This window comes from Lissotriton vulgaris, chromosome 6 (assembly GCF_964263255.1).
Source record: "Lissotriton vulgaris chromosome 6, aLisVul1.2, whole genome shotgun sequence".
NCBI lineage: Eukaryota > Metazoa > Chordata > Amphibia > Caudata > Salamandridae > Lissotriton > Lissotriton vulgaris.
The window spans coordinates 1,027,803,450-1,027,824,880 of record NC_141694.1 but is presented as its reverse complement, the minus strand read 5'-3'; the positions used below and the strand labels follow the sequence as shown (position 1 = coordinate 1,027,824,880).

The following is a 21,431-nucleotide window of genomic DNA, read 5'->3' as shown; positions in this document are numbered from 1 at the left end:
TGCTTGAAACATTCCTCGCATTCTGTTGTCCATTCAAATTTGTTCTTGTTCTTTAGTAGTGACCTAATTTGGTAGGTTTTGGTTGAGAAATCCTTTACGAACTTGGAATAGTACTCAACGAGTCCCAAGAATGCTCTTATCTCATCTTTGTTAGTTGGCATTGGTGCGTCACTTATTGCCTTGATTAGTTCCTTCTTTGGCTTAATTCCTTCATGCGTAATTTCATGTCCCAAATAGTTTACGCTACTTCTGTTGAATTTGCACTTCTTGTACTCCGCGGTCATGCCGCACTTTTCTAATTTTTTGAGTACTTGGTGGAGTCTGTTATCATGATCTTCCTGATTTTTTCCCATTACCAAAATGTCATCTTGGAAGACGAGAATGTTCTTGACGCCTTTAAATATTTCTTGCATAAGCCTTTGGAACAAAGCTGCAGCTGATGCTATGCCAAAAGGAACTCTTTTAAATCTGAAACATCCAAAGGGTGATATAAAGGTGGTGAGATGTCTACTTTCAGGATGCAATTGTACCTGGTGGTATGCGGCTGCTAGATCAATGGTAGAAAACACACACATACCCTTAGTGAGTGACAACATCTCTCCTATCCTTGGTAATGGGTATTGATCAATTAAGATGTTTTTATTAAGATCGCGAAGATCCATGCACAATCTCAGTCTGCCATTCGGTCTTTTTGCGACAACTAAGGGTGCGACCCACTCTGCTGATTCAGTTGGTTCAATAATGTCAGCATCTAGTAATTTGTTGTAAGCAAGGAATTGCGTTCTCCTTTAGTTTGATTCTATGTTGGAATCCCTTTAGCTTACCAATTTCTCCACTAAATACACCAGGATATTTTTCTATTATGTTCTTGTCACTTGTTAATTCATGTTGTACAACAAGAACCGGCTCAGAGCGGTTGGGGTCTAGGGTTATGCCTAGCTTGCCCTGGTCTCTCCATCCTAGTACTGATGGACCCCTTTCTGCCACATACAGTTTACTGTGCATTTCTCTCTCCTTGAATAAGAAAGATAACTCTCTGTACCCCAGAAGTCCAATTTTTTCCCCAGTAAAAGTTTTTAGTGTAATGTCTGGTTCCTCCAACTTTTTACCCAGAACCTTTTTAAACTTCTCATTCCACACCTTCTGGTTGACTATGGTGTAGGGTGACCCTGAGTCAGCGATTATTTTTAGTTCCACTCCTCCTATTGCTATTTCACAAACAGGTTTCTTCTTTTGACCTACCCTGTCTTCTCTTTTTCCAGTTATTTCATTTACGTTTAATACACAAAAGTTATACTCTGACTCGTCTGATGAGTCTTCTTCGTCCTCCTCTTCTTCCTGCACATACTTAACTTTCATCTTACCACTTCTTTTACATGCTTTCTGGAAGTGTCCTACCAGTCCGCATTTGCTACACTTAGTGCTCCTCGCTGGACAGTTCCAGTCATTTGCTAAATGCCTGTTACTGTTACAGCGATAACATTTTAGCTCACCTTGAGTTCTTTCCTTACTGTATTTTCTTGTACTGTCAATTTCCTTGCTTTTAAAGTTGCTAGATTTTTTCCTTGTAGCACTTACTCTAGCCACTACACTGGTCTCTTCTGTTTCTCTTCTGTTCTGTTTGTTCTCACTGATCACTTCCTTTGCACATCTTCCTGTGAGTTCCGCTTTTTTAACTATTTCTATAACTTGTTGTAAGGGTTTTTTGCCTTTGGCCCACAAGGCATCTTGTATATTCTGATTTGCAGTACACATCACTATTTGGTCCCTAATCAGATCATCGTGTAAACCCCCAAACTTACATGTGATTGCGATATTTTTCAATGCTGCCACATACTCATCTATGCTTTCTTCTTTACTCTGCTTTCTCCTGTAAAATTTGTACCTGTGTACAGCAACACAAACCACTGGCTTATAATATGCATCTAAATCCTCTATAACATCCTCAAAACCGTTCCTGTCAGCCCCTTCATGGACCTTCTTAGCAATGTTATTGTATACTTTTAATCCTCCTGCCCCTAAACTGTGTAACAAAATGTTTTTCTTCTCTTCTTCTCTTCAGGTTTTAATGCCTCATCTTCCTTGTCAAAAGTACTAATGTAGTTGCAAAAATGTTCTTTCCATTCCTCCCATTTTATTGTGGGCGTACCTTCCCCCTTCAAAAATGTTTCTGGTGGCTGAAGGTTGTACAGATTGCTGTTTGCCATGCTCTTTTTTTTTTTTCCTTTACCTTATTATTTGAAGATTATTTTCCTTTTTTTATATTTCACATTAAAGGATACAATGCCAAAAGCAGCTTCTTTTTTTTTTCCGTTGCTTAGCTCATTATCCACGTTAGATTATGCGTGCAGGTTTCGTCTTTTTCTCTCCCAAGATGGCGCCTTAGCGCGATGACGTCACGTGCGCTGAAGTGTCTAACGTTTCTCCTCAGATTACTCTTGACACGATGCTGTCAGAAGTGAGGATTTCTCCCAGCGCACTCTCCCCTCTCACACTGCAGATGCCTCAAAGAGTGTTTCCTCCACGCCTGACCCTTGCCACCAGTCGTCTCGCCCAGAGCCTTCAACACAGTGAAATGCTTGATACGACCTCCTCCAGCGATACAGCGCAAATGCCACCGCTGATCAAGTATACTTTAAATTCAATTCCTTATCACCAAGTATTCAACTTCAAAATGCGCACGTTTAAGTGGTCCAAGATTTCATTTCTGTTAACTCGGTTTCTTCACTCAAATTTTATTTTTAAGTTACTTCATATGGTTTCGATAAGTCTTTAAACAGTACCTTTTTTCTTTTCAATTAGTCGTTTCTCATTCCGGTACCGTTTTTTTTTTCCATCAGTTTTTCTTCTCGCAAATATTTCTCTTATTTCATTTTATTTTAAACCGGCTTATCGTAGGTTCGCTGGCGTGCTGTCACCTCGTCGCCAATTTTGTAAAGACGACTCTGCTCACACAACTGGTCGTCAATAACTTTATTTAGTCACAACAGCACACCAAGGGCACGTCTGTTCAGCATGCAGTTCGCCTGTTCATCTCAACTGTCACAACAGCCCTCAGCTGTCAACATTCCAGCTGAGGCTGACCTATCACGCGCTGGAAAGGGCACGCGCAGGGCAGGGTGAAGAAAAGTGAGAAAGGACCAACATAACAAGGTACTGGAGCGCTTTACATAAACACCAGTTAAGTTACACAAGGACACATTACATTTTTTGGGATAGGCCTGGGGAGGTTAAGTGATTTGCACCAAAGTCGGCAGCCCTAGCCGTCAGACCGCATCCTCTCCCCAGGATGAGGATGCTGTTGGTCAAAGAGAACTTTTTTTTTTGTTTTTAACTATTCCTAGCAACGTTTGTTTATTCTGAACGGCACATGCTCACGAGGAGAGAAATAGTAACCTTTCAAAATGTTGACGGAGATAAAGGAAGGCCTGAGTGAGTGGAGAGAAATTACCTAAGGAGAACAAGACTTGAACATCAGTGAGGCTTCTAGGTCACCAATAGAACCGGTATATGAGAGGTCAGATATTGTGTAGCATCAGAGTGCTTAATTTTTGCAGGGGCCTTTGGGCGGTGGGAAACGGTATTAATTTTTGAGGCAGAGAACTTAATTTTTCTTGCTCAGTCTCTGACCAAGCTAATAATGCTAAACCACTAAGCTCGGGTTATTCGGTAGCGTTTTACTAGTTTTTAACGTCTTATGGGTAGTAAGCGCAACACATCACTTCATGTATCTGTGCCACACACCCCATTTCAGCATAAAAACAGGGAACGCATAGAAACGTGCTAAATACCTACTGTAAAGCGCTGTTAACGCAAACATCCAGATTGTGATGTAATTTGGATTGAAAGAAATGGCTGTATATTTCAAACATGTTTTTCGAATGCCCCTCGTTGTTTAAAATGTCATAATGTGTATTGAAGCCCTTCCATCTTCATTTCTATACCGTTGCAACACTGACTGACTTTGTACTGGGATATTTTTTACTTTTCAGACAGACTGTGAAATGTCACGCCCTTGAGTCTGATGTTGCAAATGACAAAATGCCACCAAGCTTATGACTTCCACTACTCTAGTGCAAATCAGAACTACGAAGACAACTGTGTCAGGAACTTCTATTTTCATCGGTGATATATTTTTGGGAAGCACACATTGCACATTGAATGCCTCTAAGCACTATGGTAAATTAGTAAACTTGCAAAGTTCTGGGTTGAAAGTTGACCCTCGTCCTCACAGTAGTGCAAGCTCCTCACTCCGCTCACATCTGTCAACCGTTGCCAACTAAACAATACTGTCCACCAGTGCCCTTTCTTCACACTACAGACCAGTGCCTGCTCTTAACAGCGTCTGCTAGCGCTGGGCACTACTGCAAGCTTCTGACACTGTTCACCAGTGCTAGCTGTGTGCGCCCATCTGCGTGTGCCTACCAGTGTCACCTTCTGAGAGTTCCCACCAGTGCCCAGTTTCCCACACTGCCTACGATGGTCAGCAATGTGGTTGCTGACGCTGCCTACACTAGCGCCAGTTTTTTACATCAGCGCTTCGGAGCCACAACTGTGGTATGAAGTGCTATAGACATGCTGTTCTAGCAAAGAACACAGTACATTGCCCACCAGTGACAACGTATCGCATTGCAGTCACTGAAAACGTCAAGATTTCTCACCTGTGACAGTTTCTTACATTCCATTCTCGTGCCAGGTTCGTTGACTGTCATCTGTGCCAGACATTACCTACCATGCTAGCTTCCGCCAATTTCCAGCAGTGCCAGCTTTACACACTACCAGTGTGGTTTCACACACCGCCCACTTGCACCACCTTCTCTCGCTGCTTAATGGTGCTTACACCTACTGAGGCGTGTGGTGTAGTCAGCCTCCACGAACACAGAATCCTTGTTATCTGGTTTAACACTGCCAGTAGCAGTGGCAATTATAATGTGGATTTAAAAAAAAAGAAGTATGTTAAAGTTAATGGAGAGATTGTGCAAGAGGGATAGAAAGCTTGTTTGGAGGAGGAAGTGTAAACGCTTTCTTAGCACCTGCAGGGCTCCCTCGTTCTGGGGGGGGGGGGGGGGGGGGGGGGCACTGGACTTTGGTCGTTCATCATTGCAAACGTCATCTTAAAGGACATGCTAAAATAGACAGTGCTGCTTTTTGGAAAATGTAAAACTAACCTGGCACGGTTTGAGATGACATGCAATAGTCCGCTTCAAGTTAGGAATCTATAAATGGTTTCTTCTTTATCCAGATGGGGAATTGCCATCTAATGTAGCGCTACAGATAAAAGTGCAGTTTCTTACAGTTGTTTCTTGGTTATTGGTGCCTAATAACCTATATTGAAGGTGGACAAGCCTGTCAACGGACGAGATAACTCACGCTGCCTGTTATCCTTTGCTCTTAGAAGCCAGTTGTTTAAATGGTCTGGCTTGACAGCGCAGCTTTTGCCAGACAATTATGTGAGAACCAGCAGGAGAGGGGCTTTGGCTCCATCCACCTGTTCGGTGTCAGTAGTACATCTTTTGATTGGGCTGAAGACTTGTGCTTCCACAAAAATATGCTTGCCCTCCACACGGCTGGGATTCTCTACTACTCTCTACTACGCTCTACTACTCACTCTCTACAACTCACCCTCTACAACTCACCCTCTACTACTCACCCTCTACTACTCACCCTCTACTACTCACCCTCTACTACTCACTCTCTCTACTACTCTCTCTCTACTACTCACTCTACTGCTCTCTACTACTCATTCTCACCTACTCTCTCTTTACTACTCACTCTCTACTATCTACTACTCACTCTCTACTACACTCTACTACTCTGTACTACTCTCTACTATATACGCTCTACTACTCACTTTCTACTACTCTCTACTACTCACTCTCTACTACTCTCTACTACTCACTCTCTACTACTCACTCTCTTCTACTCACTCTCTACTACTCACTCTCTACTACACCCTCTACTCTGTGTGTGTGTGTGTGTGTGTGTGGCTCTGTGCGTGTCTGTGTGTGGTTCTGTTTGTGTGTGGTTCTGTTTGTGTGTGGCTGTGTGTGTGTGTGTGTGTGGCTGTGTGTGTGTGTGTGGCTCTGTGTGTCTGTGTGAGGCTCTCTGTGTGGCTCTGTGTCTGTGTGAGTGTGTGGCTATGTGTGTGTGTGTGTGTGGCTCTGTGCGTGTGTGGGGCTCTTGTGTGTGTGTGTGGCTCTGTGTGTGTGTTGCTCTGTGTGTGTGTGGGTGTGTGTGTGTGTTGCTCTGTGTGTGTCTGTGTGTGTGTTTGTGTGTCTCTGTGTGTCACTGTGTGTGTGTGTGTGTGTGCGTGTGCAAATGCAATAGGTCTCGCATTTGTGACAGATTAAGCTATTGGCATTGTAAATGACAAGGCCAAACATTAGTTTTCATTTAAGCAAAATCCATTCCAGGTGTTTAATGCGTCAATAAAGGAGCCGAGATAAAGTATGCTTCTAGTGAATACCGCTAAGCTACATGGTCCTCCATGATCCCTAACATGCTCTCTTCAAAGTGGTATTACATTAACCAAAGCCAATCACATTAAAGTTCAGGGGTAGGTGCAAAATTGTTGACTCAGTCAATATTCATCAACCCAGTTATGAGACAACTTAAATAACGTACCTGGGATGAACTCATTGCTGCTTTCTCCTTCCTCACAGCTTTCCGAATCGTGTTTAATGTCCATTTTGAAATCCACTTCAGAACCACAAGATTTAAATCCAGCTAGATCAGGTAAAAACTGTAATATCGAAAACAAATTATCTACCATTAATTTTAAAGCCATGTATTTCTTTCAAAAGATAAAAGTTGTTCCCCTTGTAGAGCAATCTATTTCTATAAACAGCCAATCTCCGGCCAAAGAAGACAGCTTTCTCTTCCACTGAAATCGGACAAGACACAGTGCCCTTGCTCTACAACACTCAACAACGTATCACTGGTATCAGCATGTTAGTAGCTGTGTGCATAAAGTAAAGCAGTGCTTGAAACAAATTACTGCTACAGTACAACAAGACTGTTAAGAAAGTCGGATGTTCCTTCGCTAAAACATCATTTAACATGATACAATTATTTGTACAGGGTTGTGTTCCTGCCCATGGACATTAATTGTATTGGAGCGTCTCATATAGCACTTACTTTGCATGAAGATGCTGCAATGAGTTTTACAGAGAAACATACAAACTTGGAGTGCATGGTTACCGGCAGTGTAGAAAGCTATATACGGAAACGACATGAATACAATACATTTAGGCATCGAGTTAATGGTCTGGGTGGAAAGGGAAGGCAAAATCAAGAAAAACACCTGAAAGTCAGCATATGACTTGAATTTTACAATTGTTCTTTTAAAGTCTCATTGTTGCCCTTTATTCGGCTTCCAGCTCTCTCACTCTCAAAGCTGCAAAAGTTTGCTAATATTTTTTGGTCAGGCCTAGAGACAGTTAAAACTGCTCACCAATTAATAAAACGATCATAAATAAAAAATCCATACAACTACATTGAGGTTTCTGGTAAGCTCTTTTTATCCATTTTTAATTCTATCATTAACATTTAGATTTCGACAACCACAGTATGCAGTATGGGCCAATGGTTCACCACACCCACTTCAGCCAGTGGCTCCTCTCGCTGAGTGACTGCATTTTGCATGTGCACATCTTTCACATAAGCCTTCCCGTTCACTGCGGGGGACTAATGTGCCAATGTGTTCTTTATGAAAGAAAATTAAAAAATAAAACAAAAAGAAACATTACTTAGTCTTAATTATAAATTTTCATATACCCTTTTTTACATCGGTTTGGACAGTACAGCTGTCCGCAAGAACTATTGTTAACAATTATTTAAAAAATACATAAAGAGTGTTTTGGCTCCAAACAGAGAATTATTTTTCTCTCACCTCATGTTTTTGGCTATTTTGTGTAACAGTAAACATCCTACTGAGTGCTTGCATTTTACTAGGGGCAATTTTACATTGCCACTATTTACTGCTCGTAGCGTCACAAATGACATCTCCCATGATGTCACTGATAGCTCAATACATTTTAAATTACATGAGCGCAGCATATGACTAGGAAGGTGGCAGGCGGCGGTATCAGCCTCATGATTCCCACTATGGACTACCGGTTCACGGGAGCTGAGAAGCAAATATGCGACTTGCGGCACTCTATAATCTAGAAGGCTCTGATATTGGAGCAGTTTGTATGCACAGGAACATGGCTGACCACTTGACAAGATGGTCGCCTATGCCTTCAGATCTTGTTCGGTGCCAGAAAATTCATCAGATATCGGCAACATGAGGAGATATCGACCTATAAAAACCCATACATGCAGTCTCTGATCCTATGTTAAGTGCCATGTGCCTGAAAATCCCACAGCACATTGGCTGTGAGGCTGGCTTATCAAGATGGGCTGAAGCAGCGAGTCGCACTGAGGATGTGTGTTAGGCAAAGTAGTGACCTCCCCCTGGAGCAGTGCCTGCTTCTTTGCAGCAGGCTTTGGCTGTGGGCTTTGGGTGCTGGGTGAGGGCTCGTGGGTTGCGAGCAGACCTTTCAAGGCAGGAAATCCGCCGGGGGTCGTGGAAAGTCTTGGGCTCAGCCAGTGGAGAAAAACAGCAATCAGATCCATGTACGTCCATGAATGACATTTTTTCATTTCAAAATACTTTATTCGGTTTACATAATAGAAAACCATAAAAAGTTGCAAATCTTGATTAAAATATACAGGATACATATATACATATCAAAACATACTACACAGATAGCGCTTTTTTAAAAAAATATGAGAGGATATGAATACACCTTAGTCAGAGTAGGATGTTGATAAATATACAGATAACATACGACAGCCAGCTTTCAGAATTCCAAACAATTTCTATACCTCAGACAGCATTTCAAAAATCCAACCACAAATGGGATACATTCTGGTTTTAGTAATTGTAAAAAGTAAAGGGCTGGGCGGACCTGAGTAAAATTTAGCTTTTTTAAAAGTGATTTTGAAAAGAACCTCCGGGGGGCTTCATAGAAGCTACAAAAAAACACGAAGTGCAGCCGATCCTGTGGTGACACTCCATCGCACCCACAGGGTGCTAACACTTGTCCTTTATGGCACCCCTTCGGGACAACAAGTAAAAGATGGAAATAATCCATTTGAAACCTGATCAACAAAAATCGCTTGTGGGCCGTCAAAGACCACAGAAGATATGGCTCCATGTCTGGGGTAGTTTTAAGCATCACAAATTTTCGGACGCTAGTTTTTGACAGTTCTATCCCATCTCTATTTAATTTTTTAAGCAAAGTAAAGGATTGTTTCACGTAGCCACATCTGCTATAGTAATAAGTTCAGGTCTTAAAAAAATCCGGACGCCCCAGCTCTCCAAAGCAGCCCTTTAAATATTTTAACCATGGAATATTAATCATGCGGTCCAGGCTCAAAATTTCTTTTAATAACTCATGAGTAAGGCCAAGATTTTTATTTAGCCAACAGTTGAGCTAAAAAAGTAATGGGCGCATAGCCACTATATCACAGATGAATGTTAACCCAATCTCTTCATGAACTATTAGGTTAGAGGTTCCTTTAGGTACCCCCAGCAACTATTTTAAGAAATTATTTTCTGCCACCTGAATTCCCTCCAATGCTGCGTATCACCACAATTCACTGCCATAGCTGGCAATCGATACACTCTTTGTCTGATACATTTTCAGCAGGGCCGCAATCGGGCGCTTGCCCATTTTTGCGGCAAAGTTGAAAATTGGTGCTTTAGCCCTTGTCACCTCACCCCTTCTTCTCCGAACTAGAGCACCCCAGTCCAAGTGATCATCCAGTAGGACACCCAGATAAGAAAAAGTTGATGTTAAAGGCACTTTTTCTGTGTTCACCTTAAAGGTGTACTGCCTCTTAGGACGCACCCGACTTGTATTACATAAGATTTTGAATTATTTATAGCCAGGTCGCGATCAGCCATAAAACTATGGAAGGTGTCGAACAGAGTCTGCAAACTTCTTGGGGTACGTGCTAGGAGTACCGCATTGTCTGCATAAAGCAGAACAGGCAGACCCCTTCGCCCCACATATGGAAAATCAGCCCCTGTTTCTATCAAGGTCTTATCTAAATCATTGATATAAAGATTAAATAGAAACGGGGCTAGAATGCACCCCTGCCGTACACCCCTTTCAGTGCTGAAATCCCTAGAGCAGGGATGTGGAATTCCTATAGCCCGACTCCCGGGACATATTGTTTGGGGTCAAGGGCAACAAGTTTTCAAGTGTATTTTGTCCTTGGGACAAGTAGGCCCAACCCCCTACAGCACAAACCCTTTGGCAGCCAGTTTACAGTATCACTTTATGGATCAGGAAAAGGCAATGTCTGCAGTTAAGGTAATATTTGTGTCCATGTGTTCAATGCTGTTCAAGCTTGTATTTATGGTTCAATAATGCAAAGCCTTTATTATTAGGGTGAGCACTAAAAATAAACGCTGTAAGCTCGGCCTGCACTACTGACGGTAGTTTCAGTATAAAAGTGTATACACGGTTTAAAAGTTTAGTAATATGAGGCTATGTATAATGCTCCCAGAATGCTCTCTGATAGTATGCAAATATTTGACGAAGCTTCAAAGCAAGAGTGATGATTCGTTGCTTTCAAAATAAAATGTTTAAAAAAAATTGCAAGTAGGAAGATAAACATTTTGATACTGTAAGATTAGGTACCATATCTTTGCAGCATCATATAGCAACATGTTGATGTATGCTTGTATTTCCCCAAAAATATTCATAATTGAAAATCAGTGTAACCAGTTTAAATACGATTACCGGAAACAAAAATAAACAAGCTTTGGCAAAGCCAGTAGGTCTGAAATTGGTGGTCAGCCTTTTGGTTTTGTCAATGCCCGACTTTTTCAGGCATGGGTTTTGTATCCGTATTCTAAGAAGCATTGGCAAAAGCAAAAATAGTTTTTGGTCTGAAAAAGCACACATTGCCACAGCAGTTCCGGGCACTGAACAAAACTACTTTGTGTGCCAATATGCTCCTTGTCAAAGAGCAGAATACTGTCACTAACCGTAAAGCCATCTCATAGACGGAGAGAAGAAGAGAGCGAGAGAGAGAGACACAATTTTATTAAACACAATAGGTCATGGTTAACGCCTGGCTTAATTAGAAGCCCAATTATTAACAAAAGTCTCAAAAATGCAATTATTAGCAAAAGTCTCAAAAGTGCATCTATGGTATACATCCTTGCATTAAGTGCATATATACAGTTTCCATTAATTCACAAGAATTTACAGAAGTAGGCCAAGAAATAGTACTCCTAGAAATTATTTGTGAACTGCATTTTAGCATGAGCACATGTGCATGTGTGGATTTTCATTTCTTGCCCCGTCTCGGTGGAATGCACTGCCCCTGGAGCTGAGACTCACTTCTTCTTATCCCCATTTTAGATCCCTTCCGAAAACTTTACTGTTCTGTCAAGCTCATGCATAAACATTTCCCTTTCTGATCTTTTCTAAATCCACTACACTGTCTTAATGTTTTGTTCACCCTGTGATCACAGCGCCATAAAACCGTTCGGTGTAAGTGCGCTATTAAAAATATTTTTAACATTTAACATTTAGATTGGCTCATGTGAAAATCTTAATGTTTCAAGTTCACTTTTCCTCTAACCACTTTTTTCCCAACCCTGGAGGAAGTTTTACATCTGCGACTGTCAGGAGTAAATTTCCAACCTTTTTCAGTACGGGAAAAGATTAGAAAAAAGTTGGTGCAAACCCAACACGCACGTTAGTAGGTTTGCACAGACTCAAAAAGGCATTCCAACCCTTGAACTATTTCTTACCAATACCTTCAGCCCAGTATGTAGACCTGCAGAAAAGTGGCAGCATAAGGGAATTGCTAGTATGCAACCCTACAATGGTATGAGCCCTGGCATAATTAGAGAGATTATATCAGAACTCTTATATCATGAGATTGCTGCTGCAATTTTTCACCGCATCACATGGCACAAAAGGGACAAGTGGATTTTGTTACAGGGCAAGTTGATTTATGAAGCAACCTGCCCCATGGACAAGTAGATATTTTATTAAATTCCACACCCCTGCCCTAGAGACCCTACGATCCTGAGCGAATCTAATGTTTGCCTTGGTATCCCTATGCAAGTCCATCAGAAAGTAAACCAGGTTAGCCTCCACCCCCATGGCCCTCATATGGACTGCCACATCTTCCCCCGATTGACACAGTCAAAAGCGGAGGAGAGATCCATGAAGGCCATGTAGATTGTCCCCTGGCGGGCAACCGTGTACTTTCCGAGGATCAAGTATAGGTTAAGGCATTGAGCCAGGGTGGAGTGGCCTGGGCGGATCCCGTATTGAATATCAGAGAGAATCTTATTATCTTCCGTCCAGGCAGCCAATCTGTTTAATAAGACTCCGCCTACAACCTTAACCACAGAGTTGATAAGGGAAATCGGTCTATAATTCAGTGTACTATTACGATCGCCCTTTTTGAACACTGGTACGATTGTGGAGGTACGCAAAGACTTTGCATTAAGCACGGCCACCAGAATCGAAGCCCAGAGAGAAGGATTAGATTTGAAAAGGTCCGGCGGAATACCATCTGGACCTGGCGCCTTGTTACAAGACAGACCAGCAATACCTTTCTCCACTTCTCTTTGGGTAAATACAACTGTGTCATTATTCTGATTTCTCGCTTGCAGACGAGGTAAGGTTGTAGCACTCTTAAAAATACAACTGAAGTGGGATACCCATTCCTCTTCCGTTATATTGGTGCCTAAATCTTCTGCTCTGTCCCTTTCAAATAGGGGGCTATTAACAATATCCCAAAATCTTGTTCTACTACATAACGTGCTTGGATCTAATAATTCCCACCAGGTTGCCTCCTTCAGTTCCGTCTTATGGTTTGCCAGTATCTTTTTATAATTAAGACGGAGACATTGGATCCGAGATTGATCACTCGAGTTTGCTTTCAGTGCGGCCTTTAACTCTCTAGCAGCTTTAGAACATACTGGATTAAACTATTTGGGGTCATCAAGCGACGTTCTTTGTGCGGGGACAGATAATAATGCCCCCACCTTGGAGACAATCCCTTCAAAAGCTTCAAGAATGCCCTTAGCAGGAGAGTTAGGTTCCACACAAAAAGTGAATTCTGCAACACAAGATTCCTGAACCTTTTCATAAAGAAGGGACAGGGTTACTTGGGACCACTTAAGACGAATTCTACCATCGGTAGGATTCAACGCGCCCGGTGCTACCACCCTGGCCTGCTTCTTCAGTATACTGTTCACCAAGTGCACGCACACAGGATTGTGATCGCTGAATGCGCTCTCCATGATTATAATTCCCCGTATGATGAACTGTATACTTACAGAGATCAAAATATGATCTATGAAAGACCCACTACTACGACCTTTAAAAGACGGGACGGTCTATTTGCTGGATGGTGCTACAAAAGACATGGACGAAATCAAATCGTATTAATTGAGCATATCATTAAGTGTGTCTCCCTGCACGGAGTGCTCAAAATGGAGACCCTGAATCCTAGCACATCCCATATCGCCCATACTAGTGGTTTCAGGGTCACCGCACGGGTGAACATTAAAGTCTCCTGCTATCATAAGTCTGTTACTGATATGACCACAATGCTGCCTAACAAAGCTATTCAACTGCGTTATCTTACAAACCCCCTGTCTGTACACTGCATTATAAAAGTTAATCAGACACAGACTAGAGTTTCCACGCTTTAAGACAATAGCTTCGAAGTCGCTTTGAGCAGAGGAAATATCCTTAATCTTGCAGTTCAGGGACAGAGATGTGAAGATAACCAGACCACCCCTGGCTCTTCCACTGACTGCTGGAGAGGCGGGGACAAAAAAAGCTTTATACCGCTCCAGAAAAAGGTTACAGCTCACCAGCAAGTCTCCTGGAGACAAATGACAGAGAACTGCCTGATGAACAGCACCCATAACGGGTCTATGACCTTCTCTGCTAACCCAGCAATGTTCCAGGACAGAACATTATAGTACTCTATCTTGGATGGATCCCCAGATGGTGCTATAGGTAAATCCTCCAATATCTCAAGGATAGGTAACTCTGACATCGACTGAACAGGTAGCCCTGCACCGGAATGAGAGGGATCAACAGAAGCATGCGGCCGGGCGATTGAATCTAGGGGCTCTGATCTATTACTCAGTCAATCGCAGTCATTCAGCCCTGAAAGAACTGCAAATCTGTTTGGCGCCTGTGAGATAGATGTAAGATGACAATCCCCGACAAATTATACCTCTCGGCCCTAGGGTTAAAATATCTATCCCTGGTTGGCTCCACCGGCTTCTGAAGCCATGTATAACGTGATAAATTCATATTAACATGCCTTGGGTATTCCGCCTTATAAAAAAATCCCAAGGGCAAAATCTGAATACCTTGACACCTATTAGCCAAACCAGCCCGGACCTCCCAGAAACTTTTCTCCACGGGCAGTGGGTTGTTAAAGTTCACCACTATACAGTCACCCTCCCTTGATTTCCTAGAACTTCCCAGGCAGGCAACATGGCGTACCATGATAATGTTTAGTTCAATCGCTGGGCCCACGTCGGTATTGCTAGACAGCCAGTGGGTAACGTTGTTCTTAAGTTGGAAAAAGTCCTCCTTTGATCCTTTTGGGAGAGTTGGGACGTTTCCCAAGATAACCACCAGAGGTGTCGATTGCGACGGGAGATCAATAACTGCTAAATTCTCCTGCACGCCATTGGGATACCCCTGCGGCATGCCCCCATTCTTTCCCGCGACACTGGGAGCTTGACCAGGTTGCTTTACTAACTGAGCCCCTTTTGACGTCAGGCTATCAAGTGCCTTATCACACAAGGGCGTGGCTTGGAGGCCGATGGAGCTGGCCGCTTGAGCGCCGAGCTCCGTGAAGATCCCGCAGTGATCCTGAAATATCGAGGCCCTTCGGCCCCCGATGGTGTCGGGAGTCGTGGGCGTGAGTGACCCGGTCTTGGTGGCTGCCCAGGACACCCGAGGTGCGGTGCGGGGGCTCCGGGACGTTTTCCAGACGGAACGCAGGCCGAGAGATGGTGAAGCAAAATGGGGGCGGTGCTGGGGTGAAGTGCCTGACCACCAGCTGAGGTGCGGCGGCGCTGACTGGGGTGCCGAACATAACCGCCGGAGCTGCAGTGAAACGCGGGCAGGCCGGCCAGCAGAAGGACTTTGGCTGAATCACAGCAGAATTCAGCCGGTGGAGTGCTGTGTGATAAGAGGCCTGGCGTGGGCCGCTCGGGCCTGGTGAGGCGGTGCCATCGGGAAGGAGACGATCGCCGGACGGGGGCATCCGCTGCGACTCCCTATCCGGCGAGCCCTGAGTAGCGGTGGAGCGCTGTGGAGTGCTACGCGGCGTAACCTGGCCCCTTCCTGCCTGTCCTGGTGAGTGAGGCGCGGGCTGCTCTGCAACCTGGGGCTGCGGAGGCGGTCGCGGGGCTGGGGGACGGCTGCGCCTTGCGAGCTGGGGCGGGGTGGCGGGAGAGAAGCGGAGGACCGGCTGCAGGAGGCGGCGAGTGGGCCGCTTCGAATTAATGCAGGGGGAACCCTGGAGCTCCGTAGGCCCGCTGCATGAAGGGGTTTGCCCAGCAGACCGGGGCATAAGAAGAGGAGGTGCGCGGTCCGCCCAAAGAAAAGGCTGGTGACGCTACAAGGCATCATCTGGGAGGCGAACTGCAGGCTGAGGCATGAAGTGGTGATGCTGGCAAGAAGGGCACAATTAGACTAGTGCTAAAGGAGCAGCGGTGCACAGACTCCCAGGAATTGACCTGGCCCTTACGCTGAGTGGCGAGCAGGTGCTGAATGGTGTGGCGCATGGGACAGCAAAACCACCTTGGCTCCCAGACAGGCGGGACTGGGGTTCATCCTTTTGGCACCTCAACTGCTGTGTGCTGAGGCCTACTAGCGCGAACTGAGAACTGGGGTGATCTGGTTCCATGACTACCACTGGCCGTCATGAAGACAACGGGGATGGCCGGTTAGCGCACTGATGATTGGAGGCGGCAGAAAGAGGACCTCACTAGATGCTGAAACCCCGAACTCTTGCAGAGTGGTGGAGGTCGTAGGAGCAGATCTGGGAATCTGAGAGCTAGAGGAGAGGGCACTTGAACCTTGCTATTACTACCAATCTCCACACATGGGGAAACCAAGAGGGAAGCCGGGGGAGCAGCCCAGTAACCAGAGGGCGAACCGCAATTGCAAGCAGAATCGGATGGAATGGAAGAGGCACAGGATCCTAGCTTGCAAAAACAGTTTGATCGTATACTAACAGCTATTGCGGATTCACGCACGGCTCTGCAGCAAGACATCGCGTAGGTAGCAACGGGCTGGGGCTTCTGAAGGCGGACCACTCTAAACTGGTGGATGGGGTGAAGCAGGCAGAAACGACTATCCAGGAAATGGCGCCAGCCCAAAAGGTGTTAGAGACAAAAATGACGGATGCACTGGATCGCATACAAGCATTGGAGAAGCGGGCTGAGAATGCTGAAAGCCGAAATAGACGCAACAAAATCCACGTGGTGGGCCTACCTGAGAAAGTGGAGGGGCGGATATGGTGCAATACCTTGAAAACTGGCTGAGGACGGAGGTTGCCCCTGATGGTTTATCTACCTTCTTTACGCTGGAACACGCGCACAGGGTACCTGCCAAGCCGCTGCAGCCGGGAGGGCCCCATGACCAGGGGTGGCTAGGCTCTTGTATTATAAGGACAGAGACTTATTACTGCAGAGGGCGCGAACGGATGGGCCTTACCAGGTCGATAACGGGAGGGTTACCATATTCCCGGATTATACACTGGAAATTCAGCGCCGCCGTACTTCATTCCTGGCTGTGAAAAGGGAGCTGAGATCAGAAAGCATCCAGTATTCGCTACTGTTCCCTGCTAAACTGAAAATAATGCTGGATGGGGCCACTCATTTCCACGACACTCCAGAAGATGCGTGGGCATGGCTGGAAATGTACAGAGCTGGCACGGATAGGAAAGAACGACGATTGCAGGAGATATCTGAAGGACTCCCCCAGCGCCAATCGCAATGCCTTCGACGTAGGAGGCAAAAAGTGCGGAAGCCATCGCAGTCCCAAACCGAGTTGGAGAGACAGAACGCGCTGGAGTCAGTATCAGCGCTAGATAGCAGTCAGACTCTGCAGTCTCCAGGGAGCACGGACGCTGAAAAGGACAAGACACAGTCGGAATCAGAGATGTCGGAAGTGTTCGGGTGCCGGAGGTCACCCCGGCCACAGCAGATGGACTCCTTGATTAGTGTTGATTCGTGTTGTTGAGTGCTGGGGATGGTGGTCGGCTGGGAGGCTGTGTGTGGGCCGTATGTGGTGCTGTAGTAGTGCAATCGCACAATGTGACGGACAGGGAATTTATTCTGGGAAGTGACTCCAGGGCAGGGAAACGCCTTAATATGCTAAGTTTCGTTCTGTTGATGACTGATGTACGGGTGGAGAAGGTAGCTGTGTTTTATTGGGTATTGTAACGGGGTGATTGTATGGGCAAGAGCGGGCGCCGTTGGCACTAAGCCCCCCCCCCTGTTGCCCTTAAGGCATGCCTGCAGTGGCTACTGCTGGGCCTAGGTATGAGTGGAGTGTTGGACTGGTTTGGATGGGAACTCACAATGTTGGTTTAGGACCTGTTCTTGGTGGGGTGGGGGAATGGGGGGGTTGGGGGGATTGAGGGATGGGTTGGGTTTTACCGGTGTGTTCGAAGTTGCAAGTGGAAGGAAGAAGTGGTTGTATTGTTGTGATGGGGACTGTACATGATTTACGATGTATTACTTGGAATGTAAAGGGGCTGCACACGATGACGAGGCGCCACAGGGTTCATGCATATCTGGTCAGAAGGGGAGTGCACATAGCACTACTCCAGGAAAAACACCTTAATAGGTCAGAGGGATTAGCGCTGCAGCGTAGATGGAGAGGACAGGTATTTAGCACGTTGTACTCTGCGTTTGCGCGGGGGACATTGATTTGGATTAGGGCGGGGGTCCCTTTTTAAACAGACAATAGATGGGGAGGCCAGATTTGTAGCGGTTGAATGGTGCCTATATGGCAAGGATGTGACCATTTGTAGTATTTATGCCCCTAATATAGAGCAGGCGCGATTCCTGGATCGAATGTCGGGCACTTTGGCACAATTCCTGGCGGGCCCGTTCATAATGGGAGGGGATTTTAATTCAATAACGGACACGATAATAGATAGGTCTCATCCCCCATTTCCTGATTCCCCTGTTCATCGACTGTCCAAGCATAAGCAAGATTGGCAGGCTAGGTGGCATCCGATAGATGTATGGAGATCGCATCACCCGCAAATTAGAGATTACTCCTACTTCTCGGCGTTACACAAACTGCATGTTAGACTGGATGCTATGTTGTGCTCCCCACTGGTGGCGTCCGTGGTGACCAGCCCTGAATATCTCACTAGGACCCTGTCCGACCATAACCCGCTCCTGCTCACCTTGCATTGGACGAAGGAAAGGGCAGAAATTCCCACATGGCGATTGCGCCCTGAAACCTTAGGATCCGGTGTTTCGTAGGGAGGTGGAAGAAGGTATAACACACTACTTTAGTGAGAATGCAGGGCCTACTCCTACTAGGGCAATGGAATGGGACGCCTTTAAGGTAGTAGTACGGGGGATATGCATAAGTAAATATGCTGGGGTGAGGAAATCCCTGCAGCAGGATGTTGAGAAAGCGGACGAACGGTTGAGGTTGGCAGAACAGGCACGGCCTGAGCACCCGGAGCGTCAGAGGGAAATGTTAGAGGCTAAGGAGGTGCTGGCCACGGAAGTGGAGAGACTGCGCTGCTTCGATTATCGGATGTATGTCGAGAAGGCACACGCATAGGGCGACAAAGCAGGAATGCTGCTAGCTTGGCTAGCTAACCCTATACCACGTAGCTCCCCGATCCCGGCACTAAACCCGGCTGAGGGAACGACAGTCTATACCCAGAGTGGGATCATGCATGGGTTCAGGGAATATTATGAGAGGCTTTACAAGACGGACGAAACTGCTATTGGGTCCTTCTTGGGAAATGTGATGCTTCCTCAGTTGGAGGAAGAGCAGGCGCGGCATCTTGGTCGTCCAATTTCGCTTGATGAAATTCGGAGCGCCATTAAGCAAATGGCAAGGAATAAGACACCGGGGGTGGACGGCTTATCTGTGGAATTTTATATGCAATATATTGACATATTAGCCCCACGGTTGCTGGAGGTCTATAGCGAAGCGCGGGAACTGGGGCAGCTACCGGAATCGATGCACGAGACCCTCATTGTCCCGTTATTAAAACCGGGACGGGGTAGTATGGATACGGCAGCGTACCGCCCATTGTCAATGCTCACTACTGACTATAAGATACTTAGTCGGATCCTGGCGTCGCGTTTACTGCAGCATATGACTGTCTTGGTACATGAAGATCAGGCATGGTTTATCTCTACCAGAAATACTGCCACCAATGTGCGGAGGTTAGTGAGGGTCTTAGGGGAAGCTGGCATAGATTCTCCTATGGCTGCAATCTTATCTGTAGATATTGAAAAGGCCTTTGATAGCCTAGAATGGCCGTATTTGTACACAGCGATGGGACACTTTGGACTGGGCGAGGAGTTTGTGAGGTGGACGACGGTGCTGTATACTTCAGCAGTGGCTAGAGTGAAAGCAGGGCAGATGATTTCTCCCCTTTATGTGGTGGCCCGTGGGACACGAAAAGGGTGCCCGCTCTCCCCATTGCTGTTTGCCCTAGCGATAGAACCGTTGGCTGCACAAGCTCGGCTGGGACAGTGGTATGAGGGCCTGGCTTTTAGAGGAGAACAACAATACATATCATTATACGCGGATGATTTGCTGTTATTTTTGGCGGATACAGACGGTGCATTGGCAGGGGCAGAGCGATTGTTGTCAGATTTTGGAATGGTCTCAGGGTTAAAGGTCAATTGGACCAAAATTGCTTGTTCCCAGTGCATCAGGGAGGATAGCGCCTAGGATGCCCCAGAATGTGAGGTGGGAACCTTCTTGCTTAACATACCTCGGAGTACATATTTATCATGGATCCGGCGATCTGTTAGAAGGAAATATAGGGAGATGCATACGTGCCCTTAAGGGGAGCATGGCCTTTTGGAGTACCCTTCCACTCTCGGTGATGGGTAGGATAGCTTTATTGAAGATGGTGGCGCTCCCTAGACTGCTGTACTTTTTTAGGACGCTGCCTATATGGGCGCCGTGCTCCGTGTTCACCAACCTGAAATCTATGATTGTGGGATTTATCTGGGGATCAGGGAGGCGCAGAGTGGCGCTTAAGACATTAATGAGACCTAAGGTGGATGGCGGTATGGCGGTTCCTGATCTGGAGTTGTATTATATAGCAGAGCAGTTGCAGGTTCTTACACAGGCGGTGGCCAAGGAGTTCAGGGGCTCGGAAAATGCGAGAGGTGGCGGAATCCCGAGACACATTCTGTCTTTCATAGTGCTGCAACAAAAACTGGACCTTAGGGATCTCACTTTAGAAGAAAAGATTCTGTGGTTGTGTTGGAACAGGAGCCAGCGAAGGGCGGGTGTACATCGCCCTTATGCGCCCGAGATTCAACTAGGGATGCTGACAGCATTTCCTCATGGAGGAGATTAGTCGTCATTATGGGAATGGGAGCAAGCAGGGGTCCACATGCTGGGGGACTTGTACGACGATGGAGTGCTGTTATCTTATCAGATACTGCAGGAGAGGTTTGATCTCCCTAGGGAGGATTTTATGCTTCATGCGGCCCTGGTCAGAGCCATCCAAAAGCATTGGAAGGGGGACTGCTAGAAGCAGATATAACGCAGGCGTGTCAGTATGTGGTGATGGCAGCGGGTACATTCAAAGCAGTTACATGCCTCTACTCACAAATGTTAAATAAGGGTTTGGCCCCACTGGATATGGTTCGTTTGAAATGGGAGGTAAGCACAGGGAAGCCCAAAACGCAAACCACATGGGGACACATTCTACGGAGGGCATGGAAGGGCACCAGAAATGCACGCTTCCAACGAGTGCATTTCTTTATAATACGTAGGGCGTATTTGACTCAGAGTAAGATCATGGAATATTATAATGTTGGGGATATGATGTGTCCTAGGTGCTGTACAGTGGGAGCAGATTTAGATAATATGTTGTGGGGGTGCCCAAAGTTGGGGAACTATTGGGGGGAAGTGGGGAACATACTAAACCTAGTTACGGAGCGCCAGTTGACATTTGATATGGCTACATGCATATTACACTGGTTCCCACACACCTCCAGAACGAAAGTAACAAGTAAGTTTATAGATATGAGCCTAGTACTGGCGTAAAAAGGGAAATAACGATGCGATGGAAGGCGAACAAAGGTCTCAGCAGTAAAAGGTGGAGTGCTGAGTTGCTTAAGTGGTCTAGTG

At 45.8% G+C, this 21,431-nt stretch overlaps 1 protein-coding gene across 1 annotated transcript in view; it reads right to left on the bottom strand.

The window, feature by feature from the left end:
- Positions 1-21,431, bottom strand: part of LOC147708369 (uncharacterized) — a 319,453-nt gene that overhangs the window by 200,871 nt on the left and 97,151 nt on the right. The window contains exon 2 of the mRNA XM_086927093.1: positions 6,625-6,742. Within this exon, the coding sequence (XP_086783219.1) occupies positions 6,625-6,742 (118 nt within the window). The remainder of the gene's footprint in view (positions 1-6,624; positions 6,743-21,431) is intronic.